At 41.0% G+C, this 22,292-nt stretch overlaps 3 protein-coding genes across 6 annotated transcripts; 1 reads left to right on the top strand and 2 right to left on the bottom strand.

The window, feature by feature from the left end:
- The first annotated feature begins 5,535 nt into the window (after positions 1-5,535).
- On the top strand, positions 5,536-8,571 carry rgs2 (regulator of G protein signaling 2). The gene is made up of 5 exons (XM_076088457.1): positions 5,536-6,364; positions 6,477-6,566; positions 7,081-7,142; positions 7,362-7,528; positions 7,682-8,571. Exons 1-5 carry the CDS (start codon positions 6,270-6,272, stop codon positions 7,874-7,876), a joined length of 609 nt encoding a protein of 202 aa, XP_075944572.1. The 5' UTR covers positions 5,536-6,269; the 3' UTR covers positions 7,877-8,571.
- A 3,291-nt stretch (positions 8,572-11,862) lies between these two features.
- On the bottom strand, positions 11,863-17,164 carry uchl5 (ubiquitin carboxyl-terminal hydrolase L5). Of its 2 annotated transcripts, XM_076088455.1 has the most exons (11): positions 16,970-17,164; positions 16,433-16,496; positions 16,246-16,351; positions 15,836-15,961; positions 15,106-15,167; positions 14,543-14,673; positions 14,254-14,317; positions 13,782-13,884; positions 12,920-13,033; positions 12,600-12,698; positions 11,863-12,215 (listed from the first exon to the last, which is right to left on the bottom strand). In XM_076088455.1, exons 1-11 carry the CDS (start codon positions 17,043-17,045, stop codon positions 12,171-12,173), a joined length of 990 nt encoding a protein of 329 aa, XP_075944570.1. In that variant the 5' UTR covers positions 17,046-17,164; the 3' UTR covers positions 11,863-12,170. The 2 variants fall into 2 exon arrangements, with proteins under 2 accessions (XP_075944570.1, XP_075944571.1); XM_076088456.1 differs by lacking the exons at positions 16,246-16,351; positions 16,433-16,496; positions 16,970-17,164 and having other exon boundaries at positions 15,825-15,952.
- Positions 17,165-17,454: 290 nt separating this feature from the next.
- Positions 17,455-20,849, bottom strand: glrx2 (glutaredoxin 2). Of its 3 annotated transcripts, none has more exons than XM_076088459.1 (4): positions 20,826-20,849; positions 19,552-19,612; positions 19,003-19,179; positions 17,455-18,266 (listed from the first exon to the last, which is right to left on the bottom strand). In XM_076088459.1, exons 2-4 carry the CDS (start codon positions 19,609-19,611, stop codon positions 18,108-18,110), a joined length of 396 nt encoding a protein of 131 aa, XP_075944574.1. In that variant the 5' UTR covers position 19,612; positions 20,826-20,849; the 3' UTR covers positions 17,455-18,107. The 3 variants fall into 3 exon arrangements, with proteins under 3 accessions (XP_075944574.1, XP_075944573.1, XP_075944575.1); XM_076088458.1 differs by lacking the exon at positions 20,826-20,849 and adding an exon at positions 20,615-20,818; XM_076088460.1 differs by lacking the exon at positions 20,826-20,849 and adding an exon at positions 20,760-20,813.
- Positions 20,850-22,292: the final 1,443 nt, after the last annotated feature.

Below are 22,292 nucleotides of genomic sequence, written 5' to 3'. Positions count from 1 at the left end.
TTCCACTTATTTTTCAAAATGTACCCTAATCCAATTTACAGTAAATGTAGCAGCTGATGGTTTTGTGTTAGAAGCTTTGCTAATTTATATGTCAACTGGCTGGAGCCACCAGGAGGAAAGCCAAAGACGAGGCCACAAAACGACTTGGTAGCGCTGAGAGTGCCTTCAGCTAGATGAGCAACTGTCATCAGCACATGATGAATGCCTTGTGGAAAGAAATACCGGCTACTTTATGGCCTTAAGATGTGCTTAATTATGACCCACATAATGACTGACAGCCTGCAGTACTTGTCCATCATTTCTGATATTGGCAAAAACAGATCCATTTAAAATGTCCACATGTAGCCAGAAAAAATGTATAGACTCGACCCTTAAATATCTTGTTTGGGTCTCTGATACGTTGCCTTCACGGCTAAATCGTCTAGACCAGTTGTTTCCAAAGACTGGGTCGGGACCCACTGGTCGGTCGCAGGAGATTTTATTTGGGTCGCCAAATAAATTTGCAGAATTTTGTCCATAGTCTTTTATTTAACATTTATATCTGCAGTACACCTTGAGCCACTTATGACATTGGATCTAATATGAAAGGCTTGCGTACATCCTGTTTAACGGATGAAAATACGTGTTGTTGAGATGTCAATTCCGGTAGATCGGGCCATTCGCCTGCTCATGTTTTCGCTTCGGCCACCGTAGCTCTCCTACACGCTTGGCACACGGAAGAAGTTTCAGTTGGTTGCAATCTGCAACCTCACCGCTAGCATGCCCGCCAAATCCTACACACTGCGGCTTTATGAGACAGATCGTCTTGAATCGTCTTGTGTAACTCTCTGCAAGAAAGCGGGTTAATGGATTTCCCAAAATGTCAAGCTATCTCCTTAGCCACATTACAATGAATGATACAAATATGACTTGCTGCACAGTTATAGATGCTGCACGGAACAATACGTCCATTGTCCCTTCAGCTGACTTGTACGTCTGTGTGTGGGTTTTTTTACATTTCTGGACTGACTACTAGCTTGTGTTGTATTAACTGAGGGAATGTTTCTGTGTTTATTGGTATCGCATTTTATTGGTCTCACTTTTACTGGATTTGGCCGGCCCCAGAGCAATGTAATATCCTCTTGTATTTAGTTTCCTGTACGGGTGTGATCTGTCCTATGTTGTTGACTGACTTATTATCACCCTTTGGATCAATCACATTTCAGTTATACCACTGTCAGTAGCATTATGTATTCTTTATGTTTTTTATCATTCTAAATGACAGAATGAATAAAGAAATGAATAAATAAGGATGTGTCGTTTTTTACTGTATGTACTGTGACCCACGTCACTTGCCTGCTGTAACACCAAAACACCCCAAACATAATATCAGTCACTATGGAGAACTGTTGCCATCCCAGGACGAAGCCTTGCCAGACGAAAGCGGTCCACGGCTCTTGTCTTAACCTGCCCAACATTGTAAGATGCGGGAAAGCAAGGTCACCGTCACGTCGCAACCTTTCACCACTTCAGGTCGTGAAAGGAGGCCAGGAGGAAACAGGTCGTCATGGTATCAAAGTTCACGTGACACAAAGGCTGACTCCCACAGAATTGGTCAGTCGGTGACAAACTCCACCGGGGCGAAGAGGACGCAGTCGCTCTATTGATCTTTCAGTACAATCTACGCTTCCTTTAGTGTGGCTGAAGGACGTTGTAAGGTACACACTTACAATACAATTACACTATAATAGTAGAAATTAATTTTGTTCACATTTTATACTGAGAGGAAATATCAGTCGGATAACTTAACAAACAACTTCAGAATGACATCGAATGACATCGGCCTTGTTTCTTTTTTTGTGTGTGTGGTCTTCCTGGAGATGTCTCCCTCTATAATTAGTTTGAATTTGTTTCATTTGAATGCCTTTTTCTTCTTATAGCAAACATGTTTGCTTAATCAATTTATTACACAGAAATCCCAAACAATATCGGGCTATTTCAAGACAATTCCGTAAAAAAATCCCCTCAGTCAAATCCTAACGAATAACAAGATGTATCAGAGAAACCCACCCAGCATCCAGTGCAGAGATCAGCGCTTTTATCTCATGTTTGGCTGAACTTTAATCATGAGTTACAGACATGGCCGCCAAAGTGGAAAGTCAATTTCAGTTACCATCCATTGCTTGTCTTTAATGTGTTCTCTCCCCCTAATTGTTTTTGGCTGAGTGCATATGCAGCAGCCATGGTGGTTCATATTGTTATCTTCTATAGTCTGTAATATACACACACACAGTAGTAGTGTCGATTACCACTCTGCCTGCCTTGCAGACTTGTCTTCAATGCTGGTGGCCTCTCTTGACATCCATGATATGTGTGCACCTTTTACTTTAGGCACTTGTTTGTGGTGCTAATAGCCCAAAGAGTTAAGAGGAGTTAACAGTGCAGCCGGGCTTTCTGATCCACAACTCCCAAACTCTGCAAGCCGGTGCTGGGAATCACCTTCTACGTAAGGCCCTCTGGACAGACCTCGTGCTTGAGTGGAAACTTGGCTCTGCTCTTCATCCACTTGTAAACAGACGGCTGCTTACACACAGTCTGCACATCATAATAAACACACGGGGTGAACACCGTGTTTTCACCCAGCAGAGCTCCGTACTGGTGCAACAGAGAGAGAGAGGGAGAGAGAGAGGGAGGCCAGTGATAATCACAACACAACACAGCAGGTGACGCACATGCATTATGGCACAGATAATCCAGAACAAATTGTGATTATGGTTTATATATGTTTGTCCCGTGCCCTTTTAGTGATTCTGGGATATGATGGCGATGTCAAACTACATTGTTACTGGAATAAGGACTTCACAGTGCTTAAAAGGTACGTTTCTCAAGCAGAGACTGACGGGAAATTACTTTGAAAACAGTGTTCAGATGATAAACAGATTGCTCAGCTAACCAGAGCATGCATTCATCATGTGTTGAAATGTCTTTATTTTTGCACTTTTATTACTGAAATGCCGCTAAAGAACACATAACAAAGACTTTATTTATTCTAATCACCATGCAGACAAATTGTGCCTGTAACGGAATGAAAAACACCGGTGCAAAGGGAAAACGATGTGAATTACTCATCTAATTGGCACAAAAAACGGACGTGCAGGTCTCAGTTTAACCACAATTACACATTTGATTCATTTGACACCCTGCTACATGTGTAAAACACACAGGTCTGTACATGACATCTAGCATGTTTAAGTTACTAAACTGATCACCTGTGCTTTAATCAATGTGAACCGGTTAATGACCTATGTATAACATCCTGTTAGTTTCATCGTCTCTCTGTGTGTGTTTCCCCTGATTGCACTCATCCTACTCACCTGCCAGGTCCACCCAGCTGCCTCCAATCTTCTCATCACCCCACACATATATACTCCCCTGTTTTCCTCGCTTCGGTTCTCAGATCGTCATTGTTCTTCCCTTTGTGCTCCTGGTGTCTCCCGTGTTGATTCAATGATTTATGACTTTGCCTTTTTGTTGGTTTTTGGCTCGCTCCCGGTTGGAGTCGCTTTAAGTTTTTGTTTATTATTTTTTTGGTGACCAGTAAAAGACCTTATTTCCAACTTCACCTCGTCTCCAGTGTCGGTCTCTGCTCGTGAGTCTTAGCTCAGCCCTGAACCGTGACACTATGAGAGAATATTCTTCAGACAGTTATTTAGTTTGCCCCTCAAGACCTGGCAAACATTTTCAGCCAAAAGATTGGTTTTAGTTAAGTGATATTAGTGTCCTAGTAACACAGCATTCATTATAGAGATTATATTAGAAATAGATCAAATGTAAAGTGACGGAAGTCGTTTTTTTTTTGTTTCTCGCCTGCAAATGGAGTTCTGCAGCGATTCCATTTCCAGCAGCATTTGTAGGCTGTTTTTAGCAACAACGAAAAAAAGAGCTTAGATAAACCAAGCGAACATTACTTCTAAAGGAATGAGCAGACATGGTCAGTGACTGGAATGAGTGTCTTAACTATAAAGATTACAACTTGTAGTGCTGCTTATAAAGTTTTATTGAAGGGAGGAAGTTACATGTTACAGCTCTCGTAACTGTCGGCTATGTTAACCCTGAGCTAGCCTATCCGCCTGAGTCCTGGATGTTAACCTTACCAACAATAATTATATAAATTCTGTAAATGAACAATGGTATTTGTAGATTTCTAAATAACTGTGTACTCTGTAGTCAGGTCCTACATTTCCCCCTTTTTCAAACTCTGTCTGACCCTAAGTCAAGTCATGGAGTGTATCTTCTGGTCTTTGTCCTTGACCTGGATCAGTGAACACCTTAGCGGCCGTTTTCTCTTCATTGGACTTGTTGGTACGCAACAGTCTTCCTGAGTCACAAAAGGTTCCATCGTGAAGCTGGAAGGTGTATCTGCCAGGTTACGATCCTATAAGGGTCAGACAAACTGGTCTTCAACATGTGTCCTCTCAGCGGTTTTCCTTTTTGGAGCAGGGCAGGAGCCCCATACTTTGATAAACCTCTCTACATTAGGTAGTGGATGGCGTCCTCTGGTGCACGATGGTAGTTGTAGTTTTATAACTAACTATGCAGCATGTAGCTGGTGAAGAAAGTCAGAAACAGCTAGCAGCTCAAGAGACCCAACAACCAACACGAGAGTGAATATTGGACTTAGATTTGTCGCTTGGACGAAAAAGCAAACTCAAATGTTGTATGCATGTATGTATGTATGTGTATTTTTTCAGCTTGTTATTGAAGTTCTCAAGTGGCCGAAACATAACTGCTTTAACAATACAGCCGAAAGACTTGTACATGTCAAGGTTGAAACCGAATTAGAACTGGATGATGGTTACATTTCTCAGATGTCTGGGTTACGTAAAACTACCTTTCGACAGCCTGTCAGCGACTGGAAGATTTCCGGCAGAGCACTGAACTTGCCCTTGCGTCAGCTGATGAGTATCAGCTGTTTCGTCCTTTACAATCCGAGTCACATTCATACAGGTGTACCTTGATATCCTGACACTTCTAACTGTGTCTGCTGATACCCCCGTGCCAACACCGCTCCCTCTAACCTCCTCCTATGGTGTTGGAGCTTGTGGTAATGTTGGCTTTAATAATATCATGTTCACGCATGTGTTTGTTGATGGGGGATCAGTTCTCCTAGCAGCGATCTTTGAGCCCCCTCAAACAGCAAAGCTTTTTTCCACCAAATCTAACTGTCGGCTAAAACTCTTTGCTATAAATGGTCAATTCCTTGACTGACGCATTGCTGACTGACTGATCAACATGTCATGGTTTCAGGTGTTAGCTTACACTCTGAAATACAGTTATTGAGGTGCTGTTGAAAATGGTTAACCTACATATTTATTAACTTTTCAACCAATCCAACCCCGTCTTACCCAAGAATGTAAACATCTTTTGTCCTAAAGATCACAAGTGGACTTAAATACCAATAAAAAACAATGGTCCGAACGTTTTTTATGAACTGAATTTATAATGAGGCTTGTAAAACAATGCATTCAACAGTGCCCACTTTTTTTTTTTTTTTCCAAACACTCATAGAGGCAAGAGGATATTGCATCATCATCTTTATGCCAACCTGACACAGTATTTCAACATGACATCCACATCCGCTGTGACTAATTTATTGAATATGAACACTGTAGGTAGTGTTGCCAAGTAACAATGAATCAACTGTACATCCGCGATGGCGACATGTGACGGACAACAGCTCCTGGAAACAGAAACGGCACGTTCAAGGCTGAACGGTGGGGGTGTGTAGTGGGTGCTGTGTTTTTGTAGTTCTCTCATTTAAGAGTATACTTTGTTTTCAAATTGTAAAATAGGTGGAAAGTAAAAATAATTAAGGCATTGAATGCTTAGAGAATAGGGATACATATCACAGCTGCTGCAATTTTGCAAAATGCTCTTCAAATGTAAAAGAAGAAAGAAAAACACACTGGAAATAGAGTTGCATTAACCGCTGCCATAACTGTATTTTAGGAATAAGGGCATCGCGTCTGCAATGTACGTCACATCTTGACCTTTCACTTAAAAATGGAAGCCCGCAGGACACTTAGGGAGGGAATGCTATTGCAGTAAAAGCCTGCCAATGCCTCAGGGCATGAGAGTCATACCGGGGCAAGTCACTGTATACACAGCAAGAGCCAATCGTGTTGAGGCCCGCCCCTCGCCTGTCACGATCCGGATCGTGGCTGGAGAGAGAGAGAGAAACTATAAAGTTGCCTGAGAAGTCAAGAGGGAGAAGGAGAGAAGATTGAACAATGAGAGAGAATCTTGCTTGTGTGTCATCCCAAAGCATGGCGTTCACTGACTGTATGACACCCACTGACCTGTCCACAGAGAGGAAGGGGATAAAGTAAGTTGCTGTTTAATAAGAATGATGTGGGTTATGATGACCTCGTGAAAAAAGATGTTGCTCAGAATTACACTTGCCTAAAATACTGATGAGTGATTTCCCTTTTTTCCAGGAGGAAAAACTGGAGGAACAGAATAGGATTTTTCTTGAAGACAAACACTTCCCAGTCGATATTGCATCTAATGAAAAACAGATCTTACAGGTGAGAAACTTATATTTTGAGGATTATGTCACAATTCTGCATGACAGCTGGTTTGTGCTTCATGTTTATTATGTTTTAAATATATAATTAAATTGTACATTACTTTTTAAATTAAGTTTTGTATGTAATCTAATGTACCTTATTTTATTTGACTATATATTGTCCTTGCACAGCCTACCCATTATCCACACTCTATTGAATGTATTTATTTAGTGTATGTTTTGCAGTGTGCATGTTTTATGTATTGTTTTAGGACTAAATAAAAGCAAACCAGATGACTATGTTTTTATGTCTAAAATCAATTATTTGATTCTAAATGAAACGCCAATTGCAGCATGGACACACTGTATAGTCAATCAAAAGTAACTTTACAGATAAATGTATGATTAATGTAGTTAATTGAATGGAACAATTACCTTTTTCAGGAGTGTTTGCAAAAGTGTATTGTTATCATCAATTTAAAGTTTTTCTCCTCTGCAATTTTCTTAATACGTCCTGTATCCTCTCCCCTCAGGCCGACTGCTGATGACGTGCAACAATGGGCGCAGTCACTTGACAAACTACTCAGTCATAAATGTAAGCATCATTCACCGCACTATTGGCACACGAGTACATAAAAGGCTCTCAAAGGTCACACGGTAACTGTGGGCTAAATGAAAGCACTTTATTGGCCTCAATCAAATAAAAGCTGTAATGGCTTTTCACTTACTTTACATTGATGAGCAAACAACGTCCCTCGGCTTATGTTACCCGCCTTTTCTTTAACACTTCTTCTTCTCTTTCCCCCTCCCACAGACGGGAAAACTGTGTTTTGTATCTTTCTGAAGTCTGAGTTCTGCGAAGAGAACATTGAGTTCTGGACAGCCTGTGAGGATTTCAGGAACACCACGTCGCACAAAGAGCTGGCGTCCAAGGCCAACAGTATTTACGAGGAGTTCATTAAAAGTGAAGCTCCCAAAGAGGTAACAGCTGCCATTTATAGCATTTCCTGTTCATCAAAATAAATACAATTTTCCAAATCAGAATTCATGTGCTTCAAGTTTTATGAATACACAACATATTCTTTATTACAAATGGAAGTCAGAGGCTCATAATGTCTGTTTCTTTGGTCACAGATAAACCTGGATTTCCACACAAAAAATGCCATCGTCCAGACCCTCCATGAGCCCACTGTGACCAGCTTCCTGGCAGCTCAGGGGAAAGCCTACAGCCTGATGGAGAACAACTCCTACCCCAGATTTATCTACTCCGACCTCTACAAAGAACTGCGTGCTGCTGCCAGGGGAGAGGGCAAGCACATTAAGTCCTAGTCAAACTAGACTCCCACTGCTGGAGTCATTTGTTTACCGCTGCGACAGCGTGAATAGACCGCTGATGATGTTCAATCCGGGCACCGCCTTGGGTTAATAGACCCAAATGCAAATCCTCGGCAGAAACGATAACGTCAAGTGCGGATAATGCAAAAGTGAAGCCATGTTGTAGTCCGTCGTGCTGAGAGCTGATCATCAGGATGTGACATGCTGCTCCAGGCAGCGCACTGAGCATTTCTACCTGATGGGATTATTGTTACATTTTCCTCACTGGGCTATTACCTGCACTTTCTTTATACCACGCTATTAGAATTTTGGGCAATGATGCGTACAAGAAAATTCTGTTGAAGTGCAACTGCATTCAAAGCTGAGATGACTGTCAAAACACTTTACACTTCACTGTCTCACCGACGATGCTGTTAGAATGTATTTCTGCGCTCAAATCCACTTGAAGACTTTGCACAGCTGTCATATCCACTGAACCGCCTTTGTGATCCTGGATTTGCTTGGATCTGTTTACACAAAAAGTGCACTTCTAACTTATATAATACTATTCACAGTTTCCACCAAAGATAGTATTTGGCCTGAGATTACTGTGACAATGTTATGTATTGTAAATATCGCATGTGTTGAATGTGAAGTTAAGTTGGCAGGCAGCTGGACTGCTCAAGAAATAAAATATTCTTTCTTCAATTCTGAAATGCCTTTGTTGCGTTTATTTCTGAAATCAATGCAAAATTGTCAAACTTCTTCAAGCATGAAAGTTAATTTGTTGACATTTGGGAACAGTGTAACAATTAAAGTGTAAATAATTAAAGTTATTTAATCTCAAGGACCTTCAAATATTTTAAAAGTTTTACCCACATCTCATGTTCTAGTTTACTCCTAATTCACTGGTCAAATGTCACCATTACTGCTCAGTGAATACTGAAATGGTAATTTACTTAAAACCTGCATCAACAGATGTTTTGCCCACTTGGCAGTGCAGCAGAAAATGGTTACCTTTTAAAGTTGATTTGGCTAACATGTTACAAACGGTTGCTTATTTACACATCCAGCAGATAAGGAACAGTAGCATTCTTTTGGAGTCATGTTTCCAGGTCACCTGGCAAACCTAATGAGGGGAAAACTCATGATGAAAAGGTGGATCTGTGGAGTCTGGGCGTCCTTTGCTTCGAGTTCCTGTTTTTTTTTTGCCTTCCCACCATCTGTGCCTTGACACAATCCTGTCTCTTAGCTCTGCAGGCAGGTCCTGCAGACGTCCTGCCTCAGTCTTTTCTCTGACATGCATCAACAGGTGTGTGCCTTCACCAATTATGTCCACTCAGTGGAATGAACCACACGAGGACTCCAATCAAGGTGTACGAACGTCTCAAAGGTGATCAAGATAAATAGGAGGCACCTGAGCTAAATTTGTTGAGCGTCAAGTTTTTAATACATTTGCGAAAAATGTCTAACATCCTGTTTTGGCTTTGTCATCATGTGAGAGTCTACACTGATGAGGGGGAAATTATTTAAACTATTTTAGCATAATGCTGCAACATAAAAATGTGAAAAAAGTCAAGAGGTCTGAACAATTTCTGACACACTGTAGGCCTACTTAGTTATTTGATCCGTTAACAACAAAAGTACTGATTAAATATATACCAATAAAGTGCGTAATTCCTTATAAAGGACTGATATGTGGCTCAGACAGACTCAAATATCGTGTTTATTGTTAAAGCAAAGTGAAGCAATATTTTGAAACTCAGAGAGCTACCATTTATCTTGAATACCAAAACTTGAAGTAGTTTAATGTGCACGTCATGCTCTCTGGGTGTTTGGTTTAACGAAGGTCAGACACATCCACACACCGCACACCGACATATATTTAAACGCAATGTGCCGGATCTTCGGTTGCACAAAAACAACAACATTCCTCATCTTTTGGGAACATTTAATTCCTCTTTGTGCAGCTGATGGGGGCCCACGTCATCGCAGCTTAGTTCCCTTCCTGTAACTTTCTGTAAAGAGCACCTTCACAGACAGCAGAGAGAATCCTCCCCTCCCTGCCGTGTGTCTGCTCTCTAATAAAGAAGCTGTTTCCAGCCGTGAACCCACAGTAGAGGCTGACAGTGGCCAGACACCAAGACGTTGCTCCTGACAGGCTGACAGCTCCGGTTCTCTCCTCTCCTCGGTCCTGTGGCCTGCTGTCGAGGTGCAATAGGTCATCTTTTAGACCAGCAGCTCTCCAGATCCCCAAAGAATTAAGACTACTGACCTTGGTGATCCCCTGACTTTTCCCCTAGCACCACCATGGGGTTGACATTTGTGGTTTTAAGTGAAAAGTCTCAATAGCCATTGCATGGATTGCCATTCAATCGAGTACAGAAATCCACATTCTCCTCAGAATAAACTGCATTAACTTTGGTGACCTCAACTTTTCATATAGTGCCACAATCACATCGAAATGTCACGTTGTCACTACTTTGGTTTATACCTGCACAACAAATACCTTCAGCCTCAGCTGTGCTTTGTTTTCAGTGCTAATTAGCATATGTTAGCACGCTAACATGCTAAACCATGATGGCGTCGACCATGGCAATTGTTATACCTGCTTAACGTTTGATGTTAGCATTTAGCTCAAAGCACCGCTGTGCCTAAGAACAACCCGTGGAGCCTCACAGGTGAAGACGCTTGGTTTTCTTTGTGTTATAAACCCTCATTGGCTGTTTTCCCTTATTTTTCATTTCTAGTAGGCTAATGTCTTTTTCAAACTTATTGTACGTCTGGCATTCAGCTTGTTCTTAGATCATTGTAAATGTACTTTTGGGTTTTGAACTGTTGGGCAAATGAAAACAACCCTAGCAATTCCATCTTGGGTTCCTGACATTGTAATAATGCATTATTTGCCTTAATGTTATCTGTCAAGGACTTTTTGCTTGTCTGGTGTGGATCTGCTGCTTGTACGGGCCTCTAAAGCCCTTTGAGACACGGTACGTGATAATGAACTGTACAAACACACTTCCCATGACCTTCAAAGTAGGTCCCAGCAGCACACATTCCGGTACGCAGCAATCTGGCTATTTATAAGACTTCATTCTTTTTGTAGCATTTTGCATCTGTGTCTGCATGCCAGAACATACATTCCATGTTTTTGTGACCTCAGCCAAATTATAAAAGATAACATAGTTCATAGGATAACAAAGGACATAAAGACAATAATGATTGCTATGTTGGATGACAGCACTTACAATGAGGCAGTGACGGTGTTCATGATCACCCTGCAGAACTGGAAAAGTCACCCTGAATGCTTATTGTTTGCTCATCCATGTGGCCTGATCTCAGACACGTACTGTTCTCTCTCTCTCTCTGAGATGGTAGTAAAACCTGTGGGTTTCCATTAGTTGCTATGACAGATCTTGGCAACAGACTACTGGGACCAGATCCAAGAAGCACTTAAGGTGTGTATGTAAACAGAGGCGCCAAAAATAGAAAAAGCACCACGTTCTACTTTGGTCATCAGACTACGCAGGCCTTTAGACGAACGTTGTGTTCAAGCACCCGTACGTCAGCAGAGTAGGGTTCCTCTGTGCAGTTCAGACTCTCATGTTCAAAACATCAACATGCTTCTACTGGAGGCTCTCCAAAAGAAACACGAGTCACTAAATTTGTACCTTTTGTTTTTTTATGATGCACTTATAAGTAGGCAGCTTGTTGGCGTGCTCTCATCGGGTCAAAAGATTGAGCACAGACTCCATTGCTACATTGTTTGATATTCATTTTGTCAAATACATAAACTTATAAAGTAACACTGGGCAGAAAAAAAGGTTTGGCACACTTTTTGTAATGTACTGTAAATGTAAGCTTTATTTGCCTGTTTTACCAGTAGGTGGCGACAAAGCTCTACCACTAAGTCTTTAGGGAAATAAATAAATAAATCTGCAAATGAGTTAAGATCTGAAACGCTGTTCTGGAATTCAGGATATTAAAAACACAAATTCACAAACATCTAGACATTTTATTATGAAAATAAGACGGAACATAATTTGAGCACATCATTCCTTCTACATGCATTAGAGCCGATGGACACACACGGAGAGAGTGTTTGGCCGTACAGTCTCTCTGCTACACCTGCAGTGCAGTTCTTAATGTCTGGATGGTTCACCACGGTGAGGAAGTGCTGCGGACCGTCCGCGGTCAGTGACATGAAGATGAACAGTATCTGCATGTGGCTCAGTGATAAAAGGGGGACTGGCGCTCTGGATGTGTGTGATTAGAGGCTTCTCTATTGGAAGTGTGTTGCTGTCATTGTTCACTTGGCCTCCTGGGCTTTTTTGGCACTCTGCTTCTCCTTCGCCTGGTGACAAATAAACAAACGCATTTGCATTTCATTTTAATTACTGTAGTTGATTAAAACACACCTAAAGAATTGTAAAAACAAGATAATCAATGTCTTATTCATGAACTGGGCATGGCACGCTTGTGAGAGACTCACTTTTGCCCTCTAGTGGTTAGAATAAACACTGAAGCTGAAATGCTTTGGCAATTTCATCGTGTTTGTTGATTATTTTTTCCTCCCCGAGACCGTCGACATTGACCAAAGTCATCCATTATTTATCCACGAGAGTCCCTTAAAACTACAAGATATCCCCTTAAAAATAACGAAGAGGAATACCCAACGATGTACTCGAGTCTGACACGCATGCATAGAAGGCCAGTCATGTTGAAGAAAAGCAAATACCTTCTCCACCAAAGGTATTAACTGTTGGTACTCTGCCAGTGTCTTCAGCAGCTCCATGATGAATGGAAGGTAGTTGTGCTTTCGCCGAATGTTTTCAATCTGAGAAAACACAGAAAACCCACAAGTGAATAAAAACCTGAAATTAAAAAAAGCCCTCTTACAGTAAACACAGCCTCTACATTCATAATGTGCTCGTGGTTATTCCAGAGGTATTTCACCACAGGAAAGACACACTGTAGCCTTATGGGCCTATTTTCTGCATTTATATCACAGTGAATGTCGCATGTAATAGTAGGGAATGTGGTGTTTGAGAAACCCACCTTATATCTTTTAAGTTTCTGATTTTCCTCTTCAATAAGGAGCTGGTACTTTGCAATCTCAGACTGGATGGAGCTAAGAAACGTGCTGCTCTGGTCTGTGTCCATTGGTTCATCCTGGGAACACAAGGGGAAAAAACGAGAATAGATAAACATGTAGTTTCATTAGTAATAACTAAATAAGGCAACAGTGAATATGAAGCAGCAAAAATACTCCACTCGTTTCCCACTGTATGAAGTTAAACCTTGTGTTTGCTGACCTCCAGTGGTTGAATGCTTCACCTTGCTGCAGTCATGCTGACGTGTGATCGGTATACTTTGACATCACCGTTGGCGTGGTTGGTTACAGGTGCAACGGAGCACATTTCCGACAGCAATAATAAACCCAATAATGACGCTGGGTGTGGCATCGGGTGTAACAAGACTACACGTTTCAACCAGAAGCAGGTCAGTGAAACAAGAAGTTTCAGCTTGGGGGGGGGGGGAATACTCTTTGCCATCTCTCTAAAGGGGGAATGTTTATATATATTCCATAAATGCAAAAAACAGAGTTCTTATTAGAAATCCACCTGATTCCCTGACTTCCTTGTCCCGAATACTTCTTTTCATAATGTTCTGAGATAGTTATAGATTGCATCATTGCACTAGATTTTATTAAAAACAGAGTAGTCGTATCAGACTGTGTGTGTGTGTGTGTGTGTGTGTGGACAACTACTGGAGCACTTTTTTTTCTTCTTCTTGAACACAACATGGTTTTGTCCTCCAACTTATGAATGTGATGCATTTCCCATGCAGCCTCACAGGGAGATGTGAACATACATATTACTCTTTGTCATGTGAGCACTGGTTGAGCTCTTCTGCTCACCTCAGTCAGCTGGGTCTGGAGCTCTGCGATCTTTCTCTCGTATATCATCTTTCTGTCCGACACAATGGCCATGAGGTTGAATCGGATCTCTCCTTCACTGTACCTGAAGAGGGAAACAATAATACAGTTTTACTAAGTATAGAAGGGTAAACTCGAGAAAGTCAAGGTGGTACAGTATTATACAGATATCTGATGTCTGTATATACAGAGAAAATACTATCATTGCTTCATAAGAATACAAACTATTAAAAAAATGCAAATAAATCAAATGAGATGGATGAAAAAAAAAAAAAAAAACTTGTCTGCAAAATCATTTCTGCACCAGTGCTTTACATTAATTATCTCTATTAATTGTCTCACTACTCATTGTCTTAAAAGAAAGAGATTCATTAAAACCACATCAACTGTGACAGGAAGCATCTGGTTGACCTAACATTCATCTAAAATTAATGTAAAGACTAAAGACATTCACTTCTGTATTCTTTTCTCGATCACAGGGCGAACCGCGCTGATCCAGTCATCCTGGTTGCATGTACCTGGTGAAAAACACAGACAGGGATGAATAATAGGTGTCCGTATATACAGTAACTAACCAGTACATCATCCTGAAAAAGAGACAGTTTTAGGGGAAATGGGCCATGGCCAACCAGACAGAAACTACGCATTGGAGGACCGCACACCGAGGGGCATAACTGCTCGTGTTGGTGCTGAAAGCGTAAAGCAATAATAGAGAAATAACAAATAGCTTTTATTCTGCTCACCCAGGTCAATTGGTCCCTCTCGGAGTCCGTCCAGCTCGTATAGTCGACCGTTTACAGGAACATAGCTCACAAAGTGAAACGCGTCCTCGTCCTTCGCTGACGACTTTGCATCAAATTCAAACATTTGCTGCCTGTAAATACGAGACAGCGCACAATAGTGAGATCAACATCGAAGATAATCGTCATGAATCACACATACATCTGTAGAAGCTGTTGTTTTGTGACACGTAGGGATTTAGGAACGCACTCTGTTCCAAGAAAACTGTAACTCCAAATCAATAAATCAACGTGACGTACAGAATGTTCCAATAAAAATTGTTATCACCAAGCAGGTGGAGAAAGTGCTACGCCGTGACAAAACTAAAAATGTTTGTATTTTCCATTTCCTACATAAGAGAACCGGCACTGACAACGTTTCTGGGTGACCAACATCTGACCCAGCCAGATGCATCAGCAACAAATGGGCCAATTGCTTTCTACAGAGTTAGAATGAGGAGCTAAAATAGCATGAAGCCAATCAAACAGACTCTCTCCAGCTAAATATGATATGAGCGGGAGCTTACCTGGCAAAGCTGTTGTGAACTTGTCGGATCACCTCGGAGTTGCTAAGAGCCAAACCTTTCATCTGAGGAGAGCGGGAGGAGCAGGATTATAATGCTGACTGTACGACCCTAGCCTTAAAGATGCAGCAGCATCATGAAGGAACACGTTATACATTCCTGTGTCTGGTAACATGACATGCATCCAATTAGTTTATGTCAATAATATCAAATAAAGGTACTCATTTGAATAAATTACTATTTTGTTGCTTCTACATCTTGCCTAGAAATATAGAAATATACAGATTGTTCGAAGCGGTGAGTCCACTCCTGCTAGTTTTCCTGCTTAATTAATTGTTGCCATTCATAAAACTGGTTTAGACTAAAATAAAAACGACACACAGCATCTTCGTCGAGGCAGAAGAAGTGTCTCTACTTGGAACTTTTCCACATCAAAGGAGAAGTCGAGCATCAAAAATCACTTTCAGCCGGGATCTTTTCAACATTTGTGGGACAGACAACCGAGTCATCAAGGTAAGAGGATGAAACTGTCAGCGTTGCGTAATACATCACTGCTCCAAAAAGGAAAGCTCTGTTCACTTTTTTTTTTTTGAATGCATGAATGATTTACTGCTTATTATTTGAGTTACTGGCGTCACTTAAGTTCAAAAAGGGAGGTTCGTAGTTTTTCAATAAAATAATATACATTTACTGTGTTTTTTTTGGATTCAAGAGAAAAATACCATGAACGTACAGCGGCGTCAAAGCTCTGTGAAAACTCTCTGAACTCAGTCAGTGTGTCTCCGAGCAGCATGTCAGAATGGGAGCAGTTGAGCAGAACGCTGACTATTGCCTGGGTGGCACAGGCGTTGTTAATGACCTGAAAACACACAGATAGCATACACAACAATGCATTGGACGGATGGAATCTCCCCTTATTGATGCAAATATTTTTTCAAAAGAGCCCACATCACACCCCCAGAGAAATTTGAACAATCAAACTGTAAAAAGGTGCAACGGATAGCAAATGTATGAATCATTAGTTACCATATGATGATTCATTGATATGATGAAGTTAGTTGGCAGAATGCTATTTACACTAGAGCTGCAAAATAACACTGTCTTGCTAATATTAAATTATTATGTATTTAACGACAGAGGTACCTGTTTTGCAAAGAAGATCTGGTCGAGCCTTGAGTCCTGAACGATCGACCCTGCTGGCTCCTCGCCTGGCTGCCACTTGAACAGGAAAATCAACCCATGAACTGGTCTGGAACAGAGCAGATGCATTTAAAAGGCCTGTCTTAAGAAGGGAGCGTGCAATGTAACGAGGCTGCAGGTATTAACATACTTCAAGTTGTCGAAGTTCTCTGGCTCCATGCTCCATATTTCTTCAACCTGGGCGCCTTTGTAACCTGACATGGACGAGTAAAGCACCACATATTTATTCACACTTTTACAGCAAATGTTTAAGTAAGGTCTTCCCGAACGTTAACTAAGTGAGCCGATATTCCCACTGGCGGGTAGTCTGCAGAGCAAACCACAACAAATGTCATTCACGAGGGATTTGTTTCCACGCGCCGTTGTTTTGAACGCTGAGTAATGCTAGCTAGTTAGCTTGTCTAATTGAGTTAGCTACGGCTGCCCAATTATTACATGCAACTGTTTACAATATGCAGCGTTTGGGTGGCTGTTTGGAATGGACCGCCTCTCGAGTATTTCGGTTCAATCTGCATGGCATTTTATTGATTTAAGCGTAGGAAAATCAACAGTAGCTAATTTAGAAGTTGCCGTTAGCTTTAAAGAAGCTATCTAGCTAGCGCTGTCTGATAGCAAACGGTGCACTGAATGAGCAGAGCTAGCTAACGTTGAGGTACCAGTCACTCACCGAAACCCTTAATCAGTTCTGTGAACACGCCGGGGTCGCTCTCCATCAGACACCACTCTCCTGCGCTGCCAGCCATTATTTACAATGTGTATTCAACCTACTGTGCACATATACGAGATGCTAATATCCTAGCTTAGCAGTGCCCGCTAGTCAAGCTAATTTCAATGAAGCACTGGAGTGACCTTAACGTGATGCCGTGCAAATGTGAGCAATGCGGGTGCACGCGTTTTATTACACAGCGTATACCGTTAGACAGCAACACATATATTTGACATAATTACTTCAAAACATTGGCAACGAGCAGCATTTTAAGAAAATACACGTATCAACATTTGCAAAGAGAAAAATAAAAACGAATGACCTATTAACTATAAACTAAACATTGCCCTCGTATGAACTAGACACAATACCCGCCCGCCTAAGACGACGGGGATGACAAATTCAGGACTCTTAGTAAAAAACGCAAAACCATGGGAGGCTGACGGTGGAGTTTCATTCATATTTATTAATAAAAAACATTCTTGGCATTAAGAAAACATTTTCGAGTGGTTGTTGTACACACCCCATTCATTTGTACATTCATAACACTGACCAGCATCAAGACTTATTAAGTTATTACTGTTCACCAAATAAAGACAAACATAGCTTTTGCTAAAATCTCAGAAAAAAATGACATTGAAATTACTTCGAAGACAAATTAAAAACAAATGAACATTTCTCACAATTTTGTGTAATGTTCAAATAAATGTGCACATTAAAATGTGCTAATTCGCAGTTTTTTAAATCTTACAACAAATAAATTACAATCAAATAATGGGTATTGAGTCACACAGGCAATACTTCACAACCCAACGATGTTCAGTTTGATGATGCTTGACGCTGAGAGAGATCATATTTTTTTTTTTATGAATGTAATATACAATAAAACAACCATGCAGATGAGAAGTAGTTCCACAGGTGTCCTTTAAAAGATGGCAACTTTAATAAGCATACTGTACATCCCTGCATGAAAATGTATGGAGCCTAACATCAAGTATCAAAAGCACTTTGAGAAATAAATAACATGCTCAACTTGTAGCACGAGATCGAGCGAACATTTAGTAAATACAGGATTGAATAAAGCTACAAGAACGGTTAGTCATTTAGCCGCCTCGAACTGCCCGCTGCCCGAGCCGTCGGAGCTGCTGGCAGCACAGCAGCACTGTTGGATCAGGGGCAGCAGCTTTCCCTGCTGATGGAGTTGTTTGGTGTCAGAGCCGCCCCCGATGCAGTTTCCATTAATGAAGACTCTCGGCACCTGAACACACAAATCAGGTCATAACATCAGTTTTTAGACAAGAGATGAGGTTCAGTGCAGTTATACATACTTTCTTGTCATGAGCATATTTTAACGGATCAGTATCAACTAAAATAAAGCAAATGAAAACCTTTTCTGTACCGAACTCTCCCGTGTTTTGTCCACCTCTCCTTAATCTACGTATTTGGATCAAGTAGCTTGTGAACAATAAGGCGTGTTAGATTTAATAATCTACAACTGTTATTTCAATGTGTTAATCAACATTTAGGTAAATTGAAGTATCGGTTTGGACACAAAAACTTGATCGGACATCCCCAGTTTCAAATGCCTTTCTTTTGCAGTCCTGTGTTTGTGCTGCATTTTGGCCGCGTAAATGTAAGTCTCATTTTGATCTTAAACCAATCTACATATTGCAACTTTCAAACCCTGTTTAGTGTCCTCAGTGTATATTATACAGACTTAATGTACCGGTGACATTTTGCTTAACATAGAATTGTACCTATATATTTTAAGCCTTATAGAAAATGTTCAAATTATCATTAGAGATGAGATGATCATTACAGATTCAGCTATTTTGAGTCAGGATAAAATTACAGAGTCTTCGCTACTGTCCAAAAAACACACTAATCAAGTAATCTAAATGTAAGAGCTGCCAGAACAAACAAGCTGCATGTTTTGATTCCTGTCTCCATAGATGCTGAAATCAAATTCACAAATCCCAACAGGAGGCTCTTACCGTTCTGGCACCGGTCATCTGAGCTAAGGCCTCTTGCATTCTCCTCCCGTCGTTGTGCTCATCCAGTTCGATCACTTTGTAGGTCGCACCAATTTCATTGAACACATTCTTGGCCATTTTGCAATAAGGACACGTGGTCTTGGAAAATATCACAACACAGTTCTGCGACACCATCTCCTGAAAGGTCACGCAACAAACAAAAAATAGATTTTATTAAATATCAGTAGAACACAAATAGACTGAACGTACCGGGCCTCAAAGGAGTTGCTAAAGCAAAGCTGAATTATTAAATATTCCCATTATTCATGTTTAATGAGTGAGAAAACTGTAGTGCCACTTCATAACAGATTTTTGACAACAACAAAAATATATACAGAGTAATATACTGGGTAAACTGACAGAAGAAGCCATCAAACACAGTTGACTACGAAGCTACGGCATGCTGGTGGTTACAGATGTTAATGCAAAATGTAGCAGACGGAAACAATTAAAAATAGGTTGCAGAGAGATTCACAGCACAAGGCAACAGACCTGTGAGCATCCACTTACCTTAACATACTGCACACAGGATGTGCTGGACAGAGACGGGGAGGATGTAAAGTTCCCCATTCTGAAAAAGACAAAACACAGTATTGTTGAATGCAGTATATCAAGGCACTTGGTGTAAGTTACATCTGAATCTAGTAAAATCTAACTGATATACTCTAAGGATTGACACTACCGAGGTGGGTTTGCGCAGTAACCTCTGAAACGTGAAGATATCACAGGAAGGGGCCAGCTGAAGGCTAATAGTTAGCATCGCAATGATTTGGAGGATAACTGCTGGTCTGAAAACACCCATTTCCATTGTTATAGTCGTAGATACAGTTACTGATTTAACCACGTCTCAGATGTAGCCGTTTCACTTCGTGGGACGCCTGGCATACAGTCAGGTTTGTGTGCTAATCCAGGATTAGGAGTGCACATGCTCGTAATTAACTCAGATTGGATGTTGACATGTGTCTTGCCAAACCCCATTACAAGTCGAGCAATAACAAGACTACACACCACTGTGAAAGAGAATAACGTCCTGACAGGTGGTGAAACGTGACCACCTAACTGTACTTTTGTTTACACTTGATTGGCCCCACAGTACTTGTTTCAGTTGAATCTAAATGTTTGTACTGTCTCCACTAACGCAGGACAGGTAGGAGATAGAGATAGCATGGCTTTAGCTAACGTCGACACAAACAGGCATGCCAATAATCAATGTGGACTTTTTTTATATGAAATAATCGATTGCTAATAATGACAAGCATGCAGAATTTGCGAGAAGAACGTATTGAATTGTAAAAGTTACAAGATACTTGCGTTTGGCCCTTTAATACATGTTACATTTAAAATGTTATGAGGTTGTTATGAAACGTTTCTGTTCAGCATGGTTTAAACACTCCGCAGTGAATGAGTTAGCTTTGAGTTAACTTCGCCTTTTCGACCGTAAATGGTGTGCAGCGGTGCTGCATTACTCAGGTTAATGGTAGCGGCACGTCTTTTATTCGTCTGTGAGGTTAGTTAAACACAACTAAAGTTAGCTAACGTCCGCTATCGTTTTAGTCAAGCTAGCCACAATGACCTTCGGCAGCCGGTCCATGCCACCCTGGGAAGACATCCTGCTCGAGCGAACATGGAAAAAAAAGAAACTATGGCTAAAAAATAATCGCGCTGGTGGCCTGGATGAAACATGCGGTTAGTGTACAAACAGTTCTCCAATCACACACCACCCCTGGCTGTTACTGTACGCTTGCATTTGCCCCTTATTCACACTGTTGACGGTAGAAGCCTACCTTACGTGACCACCGGAAACAGTTGCTGACGCAAGTTTGAAAACGCCCACAGCGTCAACAAAATAAACGACACAGATTGGTAAACTATTGTATTTTAAAGATATCATTTCTGTAAATGAATAGCATCTAGCTCATCAAAATCTATTTAAAAAAAATGAAATACAAACAATTTTGCCCGGCTCTGATTTGATCATTTTATTGGCTAATATGATAATTTTTATGACACCATATTCGGTTAATATATGTTGAATTGGACATATTATTATATACTTCAAATAAACACACACTATATATATGCAGTATATGTGTGTGTGTCTGTATATATATAATAATAATTTATAATAATACATTTATTTTGTATAGCGCTTTAAAAGGTACTCAAAAGTACTTTACATGTAAAAACCGAGACAATAAAATGAATAACAAAGGCAGATACATGACATGACAGTAAGAAACAACAGAAAAACATGCATAACTAGCATCACAGGTTAAAAGCAGATTTAAATAGGTGAGTTTTAAGTGCAGTTTTGAAAGTGGCGAGTGACGGAGAATGTCTGAGGTGCTGAGGGAGAGGGTTCCAGAGGGTTCCAGAGGGAGGGGGCAGCAATGGAGAAGGCCCTGGCCCCCCAGGTCCGGTGCTTGGACAGAGAGGAGGGGGTGAGGAGGTTGGCGTCGGTGGATCTGATCGTTATGGGTGGGAGTGTGTCTGTGCAGGAGGTCCGGAAGGTATGAAGGGGCTAGCTTGTGAAGGGATTTGTATGTGATGATAATAATTATATCATATAAATGCATTAAGTGAAGCAATTCAAATACATATTCTCTTTTGCAAAAAAAAAAAAGCCAAGTGAGATTTGCATGATTTGGGAATGGATTTCCACCATCAAAGAGAACTGCAGTTTTGCCCTGGAATGGATAATACCCGACACAAATCCAGCTATGTTATGAAAGGCACGGGAGAATAGCGTTAGGGTTCAAATACCTGCTCACAGAATTGATACACGTGATAAAAGACAAGGAGAATTGGTCCAACTGATCTCTACAACCTCAGTTATTTTAGTCAGGCTGGAGGGAGCTTCAACATCAAGCTGGAGTTTTCACCTCCCTGGCTTGATTTAAAGGTGTAAAACCTTTTCCTTCACATAAAGGGAACGTGCTTCCTTTTGGGAGAAGGCTTCATCCATCATCTAAATGCAATCGACTGTGTGTGTGTGTGTGTGTGTGTGTGTGTGTGTGTGTGTGTGTGTGTGTGTGTGTGTGTGTGTGTGTGTGTGTGTTTAAGACTTGGTTTAGGGTAAGGATAAAGTTGGATTTGGGTTAGGGTAAGGGTTAGGATTAGGGTGGTAGCGGTTACGGTCAGAGTCCTCTCGACTCAGTGATGTCCAGAGGACAGAGTGCAGTACTGTGGTGGGACAAAAGGAGGCAGTGTTTACATCAATGATACTACTGTAGGTGCTCAAACATAGTCAA

This window comes from Anarhichas minor, unplaced genomic scaffold (assembly GCF_050575085.1).
Source record: "Anarhichas minor isolate MPS153535 unplaced genomic scaffold, ASM5057508v1 ptg000010l, whole genome shotgun sequence".
NCBI lineage: Eukaryota > Metazoa > Chordata > Actinopteri > Perciformes > Anarhichadidae > Anarhichas > Anarhichas minor.
Note: the sequence above shows the minus strand (reverse complement) of the source record. Positions and strands in the feature narration are given on the sequence as shown.

Excerpts from the sequence above, each read along its gene's own strand:
- uchl5 (XM_076088455.1), bottom strand. The coding sequence starts at position 17,045 with ATGGCTGGCAGCGCAGGAGAGTGGTGTCTGATGGAGAGCGACCCCGGC. Across the intron at positions 16,352-16,432 it reads GAGAACTTCGACAACTTGAA|ACCAGTTCATGGGTTGATTT; the intron begins GTATGTTAATAC and ends GCTCTGTTCCAG. Across the intron at positions 12,216-12,599 it reads TAATACCTTTGGTGGAGAAG|GCGAAGGAGAAGCAGAGTGC; the intron begins GTATTTGCTTTT and ends ATTTGTCACCAG.
- glrx2 (XM_076088458.1), bottom strand. The coding sequence starts at position 20,724 with ATGTTTCATCCAGGCCACCAGCGCGATTATTTTTTAGCCATAGTTTCT. Across the intron at positions 19,180-19,551 it reads CCTGTGTGCAGTATGTTAAG|GAGATGGTGTCGCAGAACTG; the intron begins GTAAGTGGATGC and ends GTGACCTTTCAG. Across the intron at positions 18,267-19,002 it reads AGATGACCGGTGCCAGAACG|GTGCCGAGAGTCTTCATTAA; the intron begins GTAAGAGCCTCC and ends TTGTGTGTTCAG.
- rgs2 (XM_076088457.1), top strand. The coding sequence starts at position 6,270 with ATGAGAGAGAATCTTGCTTGTGTGTCATCCCAAAGCATGGCGTTCACT. Across the intron at positions 6,567-7,080 it reads ATGAAAAACAGATCTTACAG|GCCGACTGCTGATGACGTGC; the intron begins GTGAGAAACTTA and ends CTCTCCCCTCAG. Across the intron at positions 7,529-7,681 it reads AAAGTGAAGCTCCCAAAGAG|ATAAACCTGGATTTCCACAC; the intron begins GTAACAGCTGCC and ends CTTTGGTCACAG.